Source organism: Ornithodoros turicata, chromosome 6 (genome assembly GCF_037126465.1).
Source record: "Ornithodoros turicata isolate Travis chromosome 6, ASM3712646v1, whole genome shotgun sequence".
Taxonomy (NCBI): domain Eukaryota; kingdom Metazoa; phylum Arthropoda; class Arachnida; order Ixodida; family Argasidae; genus Ornithodoros; species Ornithodoros turicata.
This window is the reverse complement of record NC_088206.1, coordinates 34,661,782-34,667,803: the sequence shown is the minus strand read 5'-3', so window position 1 is coordinate 34,667,803 and position 6,022 is coordinate 34,661,782. Positions and strand designations below refer to the sequence as shown.

The following is a 6,022-nucleotide window of genomic DNA, read 5'->3' as shown; positions in this document are numbered from 1 at the left end:
CATCAACGTGTGGACGTGTTTCAACCATGCCTGGGAAGAACGACGGTTTGGGGACAGCTTTGCTATATCTTCATACACTCAAGCCAAGGCAGAATACCATGATGGCCTCACACATATAGCATCAACGTGTGGACGTGTTTCAACCATGCCTGGGAAGAACGACGGTTTGGGGACAGCTTTGCTATATCTTCATACACTCAAGCCAAGGCAGAATACCATGATGGCCTCACACATATAGCATCAACGTGTGGACGTGTTTCAACAATGCCGGGGAAGACGGTTCTACGGTTGGGAGACTGTGCACCATTCTCATACTTAGATCCTCACGTGCTGATGGCTGGATTCAGATTTCACACTCTTACGCCATGTTTAAAATATGACAAGCATCCCACGACTAGTCTGTGGATTTATACATAGAAATATATTAATACAAATATTTAGGAAAATTGAAAAATATGCACAGATATGCACAGTCAAAATGGAAAAAGGTAACTTAAATATGAAACACAAACGTGAAGATATGCAGCCTGAGCCAAAGTCGATATGGAAAAACATTCAGTAAATTATGAAGCAAAATGGATGAATATGCATTAAAACACGTGGCAAAGGTGGAGCCGCACAAACTAAATGACACGTAAATCCACAGTCTAGCCATAATTCCAGAACAGCGGCAGGTTAGTTATCTTTACCAGTCTTCCGTCTCTTTCTGGATGAATCGCCCTGATTGGAAGTTGTTTTGGCGGCATCACAGAGCGAGGCAACCTGATGGTCACTCTTCTTGTTATCTCTGAGCTGCAGCCCACGGGACTGACGAGGGTCAACCAACTCCGGTAGAAGGCTATGCGAGTAGAACAGTTGAAGGTGGCCAATCATTTTGCTCCAGAAGCCATCATTTCTCTCGATCTTCTGGACAAAAATTTCCTCACCAGAATATACCACAAAAAGACAAAACTGACGTCGAGTGATGTGGAGCTGTCCCTGCACCTGATAGTGGTAGTCATGGTTTTCCTTCAACGAAATATTACCAGAGTTATCAATAGTGCAAAAGGTGATTTTTTTTGCCCGCACTCCCTCCACAGGGGTAAGGGACCGAGCCGAATAAGGGCACTTCACTTCCACGACAGTGTCGTCACCGACAAGCCCATCAGGTGTTGCAGCAAGGTATGCAAACTCCTGATCAACAACAAGGCCGCATGGTGAAACAGTCACCCCTAACTCATCCTGCAGCTTAGCAATTGCAATGGGCTCAGTGTCGCGACCATATCGGAGAGCCTCAGTGTCAAAATGACCATAGAGCAAGGAACGAACAGTACTTGCACTGCTCGTTGCATCTCGCATCTTGCATACCTTGCCAAAATTAGAAGCGGTGAGTCGCTTTCGCCTCTCCTGGATCCACAAAGTTCTCCCTTCTTGACCTCGAGTATCAGCCTCGAGCTGCTCTGCATCTGGTTGGGAGAGCACAAGGGAATCCTTGTACGCCGCAGCAGCTTCAACATAGTCATCGTGGTTCATGTCTGGAGCATCCACTATGGAACCATAGTGGTTGTCGCTGGAAGCACGCTTGCAAGTTGCACCTTCAAGTGAACGCTTGCAGCGAGCAGCCCCAGAACTCCGATGCCTTATGCAAGCAGCACGAACAGCTGCTTTACGCTTCAGCATAATTTTTGCATACTTCCCAGGGCTGGTGTTGTACACTGCCTTATGTACAGCACGATGGTACTGCTTAGAGTTGAAAGACACGACAGCTCCTGAAGCCCGCATTCCGAATGATCCCCTCTGGGAAAAGTTTATTCTTTTACCGCCAGAAAACTTTGCAACGAGAGAATTGAAATGTTCTGCAGCATTATTGTTAACGTCAAGGATCAAGCTGCTACCATTGTTTGCCAAACGACTCATTGCTACAAGGATTTCATTGAAAAGTCCGCATTTCCTGAGCTCTGGGACGTGATTGACTTCCCCTTCTCTTGGACCACTGCAAAAGTAACCCGCACATTTTGCGTGGTCGCCGAACACATGGAGTGGCCCATTACGGATATCAGCCACCAGGTTCCGAATCTGATCTTGTTTGCTGAACTCAGCCTGCTCTTTGCGATAGTGAATAGCCCTAGCAACTCCAACTCTTAGTCGAACAGCATTATCCAGAAGTAGCTTCTTCAGCGATGGGGGAATGGGGGTTGTTCTCTTTGCCAAAGCAACATCTCGAAGACGACTTACATAGTTTCGAAGAAGGTGGTTGCGACATTCTATCTTCTGAACTACCTGATGCTGGTACGGTGCAGCTTCAAGAATTGACTTGTATGTGCTCGAATCACCGTCAGCGATCAACTGCAAGTACTTTACCCCGTGCAACTCAATGCTGCGCCTGAAGCCTTCAACGACGATATCCTTCTCCATACTGGTAGAGCTGCTGTCCCAGTTCTTGAAGCACAGATGCTTTTTTGGGCTCGACCCTGACTTGCAACTTGCGCACAGTGTACAAAATTTGTTCCGGACGCCTAGGAACAGTACTTTCTTTGTGCGGTACCCAACAATTACAACCTGCAAAAACGAAAAAATGTCAGGATTGTATTCCACAAAACTCTACCCCCAATGACAATGTTTCCAGGAATTATGCATCTGTACGCGTATCGTACAAACTAATGCCACATGATGTATACCACTCTAGTAAGTGTGTTTACCAAAAGACAGCAGTGCCACTACTAGCACCAGAGGGGTCAACTTTTTCCTCCAAATAAATGCTCATATTGTTCTTTCCACAAATGGTGGGCACAGACTTCCTGTATATCCCGTCTGCCAAGCGGTGTGCAAGATAAATCCTCCTTTTTCGGGCACCTTTATTTAGTGTAGATAACAATATTTACTTACCAAGCCAGAAAGAGCGTCGTACTTGTTCTTGTATGAACGTTTGCACCAAGCACCATCGGCAACGACCGTAATTATAGGAAAACCGTCAACATCGACGTCCCCAGCCTCCCTAGCTAACCGAGCTTCCTCAATGCCTGCTTTTCTTATTTCTTCCCAAGCTGTTTTGTCGATTCCTTTAGCAACAATATCCTGATACTTACTGTACGTGCTACTAGCCATGCCGGGTATGTCCAGAGCACCTAGGAGCTCGAGAAGGCCTGAGAAACCAGAACCTATAGACACGATACCGTTCACTGCGGAGGAATTGACGTCCATGCGTTGTTGGACAAGTTGATCAACTGGTGCCTCCGTTGTGACTACATCTTTCCTCAGACACATCCTGCACTTCAAACTGAAAGAGCTACACAGACCTCGCCGATGTTCTGATACAATTTCCATGTCAGCCAGGCCGCAACCAAACGGACTATGTACCGACAAACTTTGCAAAGACGAGAAGAAGTGATCAATCTCCACTATACGCCGACCATTCACACTGCTTGTGCGCTGACTCTGTGTCTGGTGAACATTGCCAGTATCGAAAGATGGAGATCGACTGGGTGTAACAGCGGCAGTGATTGGAACGGGACTTGCTCTGGAACCGGCAAGCTCGTCACAACCTGAACTGCAGGGGACTACATTATCTACCTCAGCTGAATCAGCAAATGATGAATTTGAAGGACGAATTTCGCTTGTGCTCGAAGCGAAACAAGCATTCCGACCGGCATCACTTACAGTTTGAGGAACAACACTACCACCAAAGGTTGAGCCTACAAGGGTATCTGCGCGATGTGGAGTCGTCGAAGTGCAACGATCACTCGGAACAGCACGGCTGGAGCATCCTGCATTACCAAAATCTCTCAAATCCGCAGGCTCCGTCACATGCCTGCCTCTACCACGTAAATTCGCAAAGTCCTTCTTCTTACGTCTCCGTTGTCCGTAGACGTGACTTCGAGCCATAATGGGTAAATACTATGAACACGCAGAAAACACACAACGACAGAGAGCAAATGAACAGGACAAGAAAGTGAAAAAAACGCGTAACTTAGCCACGAATTGGTCACTTCAGGACGAACCGAAACCACGGACGCCGATCAACTGCTGCGCAATACGCGGAGGTTTACAGGCGGAGTCCGTTCGGGCGCTGCGAGCGGACGGCGCCATCTTCCGGAATCAGTGGTAAACGCCTTGGATGCATGCCTGTACTCACTTTTAATTCTTTTTCGAAAAAACAGAATGCTAAAAACACACAAAAAACGTGTGATTTGAATCCTGAAACATGTCCCCGGTTAACCTCAGAAGCGGATTGTTTTTATTTCCTTTCATTTATTTATTTGGATTTTTTGAAGCTGTAGCGACAAAATTCGTTTCTTTTTCTTTTTTTAAAAAAAATTACAACGCTAGAGCGATATTTCAGTTCCCAGAGTTAAGAGGTCTTGACGTCACCTTTCCGATGAAAGTTTCCGCATTCCGATCTGTCTCGTAGTTCAGCCACAAAACCTACGCAAAGTTCACATAGAAAACAGAGTGGTTCCCACCTTCAGGGGTCCGTAAAAAAAAATTACAACGCTAGAGCGATATTTCAGTTCCCAGAGTTAAGAGATCTTGACGTCACCTTTCCAATGAAAGTTTCCGCATTCCGATCTGTCTCGTAGTTCAGCCACAAAACCTATGCAAAGTTCACATAGAAAACGGGGGGTGGTATGTCCTCTTAACGAAAGTAGTAAAGGATAATCAACAACTTTGCACTGAGAAGTAACCACCACTTTCAGCACATTTACTTTTTAATTACTTGGAAATTACTCATCTTAAAGTAGTGAATAATCTGAGTGAATGCTGAAGTTGCGGTCGTTTCTCTGTGCAAAAGTCGAGATTATAAAAAAAAGTAAATAGAAAGACACTGGACAGAGATAAACAATTCATTTGAAAATCAACGATGCCATCTTGAAGAAAGCAGTTCGGAAACATCGCTGGCCGACAGTCGTTCCAGAGATCGACGACAGGTGGCTGACTAGTTGCAAAGCATCACACCAGGTGGAGCCACCATAGCAGTCATGTCGATTTGCGTGGAAGATAGAACAACAAAATAGTAGCGGCGGGTAACAACAGCAACAAGAAAGGTACTACTAAACAAGTCTAAACATGCGAGATTGCGTACAGAACAGTGCTCATTGGGGGAGGGGGGATGGCTTAATACTAGCGCAGAGCTGGGAATCGGGGCGCTTATTAGGCCTAACCGCAGTGTTCGGGTTCATGTCGGTCAGCATGGAACACAGAAAAAATACTAGCAGCGGGTAAAAAGCCAACAACACACTGATAATCAACTCTAAACATACGGCAATGCATACAAAAACACTGGTGATCGGGGAAAAGGCTTAAGACGAGCACCTTGGCCTAATCACAGTGCGAAGCACGGCGCAAGCAAGAAAGCGTACAAAACACCGCTCATCGGGGAAAAGCACAGGGGTGACACAAATCCCGCCATTGTTGCAACTACCCTCAAGCGGGTGCTTTTGGCAAATCTTCATCTTCTCCTGGTCGTACGTGATAGAAAACATAATTTTGAGGTCATGTGAGTTTGTTTACATGTCGTCTTGTGGCTTGCCGGTATATTTTCGTCGTCATAACACCAAGAGGTGAACATATTATGTCAGCGTAAACTATGCGGTGCTTCTTCCGCAACATGGTAGCCCATTTCGCCTTAGTTTAAATACATCGCATCGGCTCAGTCAGTCTCAATGCGCGGTCGTCATCACATCTTTGGAAGTTGTCAACAGTACGAGGCTTTATGTGTAAAACTGCGCGTTTTTCTGTGAGATTATTGGATAAAAATAATTACCATGATCGAAAGACATCCAAAACGTCGTGCAGAAACTACAGCATTGTTTACAAATGGTTTGGCCGCCGATCACGGGCGCCGCCATCTTTAAGGTCACGTGTGCTTTGACGTATGCTGTGACGTGCGACCAGAACCTGTCCAGGATTCATTGCGTTCGCCCAGCACGCTTTCGTCTACGGAGCAATACATTGGATGCCACCCCTGTGGGGAAAAGGCCTCATCGCATACATCCTCCCCCACACACATCACTACGGAACTCAACTATGGCAACTGTCTAACCAC

General features: G+C 46.2%; 1 protein-coding gene across 1 annotated transcript; it reads right to left on the bottom strand.

The window, feature by feature from the left end:
• On the bottom strand, positions 1-5,822 carry LOC135396529 (uncharacterized). Its single transcript, XM_064627558.1, has 2 exons — positions 5,741-5,822; positions 1-4,912 (listed from the first exon to the last, which is right to left on the bottom strand). Exon 2 carries the CDS (start codon positions 2,392-2,394, stop codon positions 676-678), a length of 1,719 nt encoding a protein of 572 aa, XP_064483628.1. The 5' UTR covers positions 2,395-4,912; positions 5,741-5,822; the 3' UTR covers positions 1-675.
• Between the last annotated feature and the right edge of the window lie 200 nt (positions 5,823-6,022).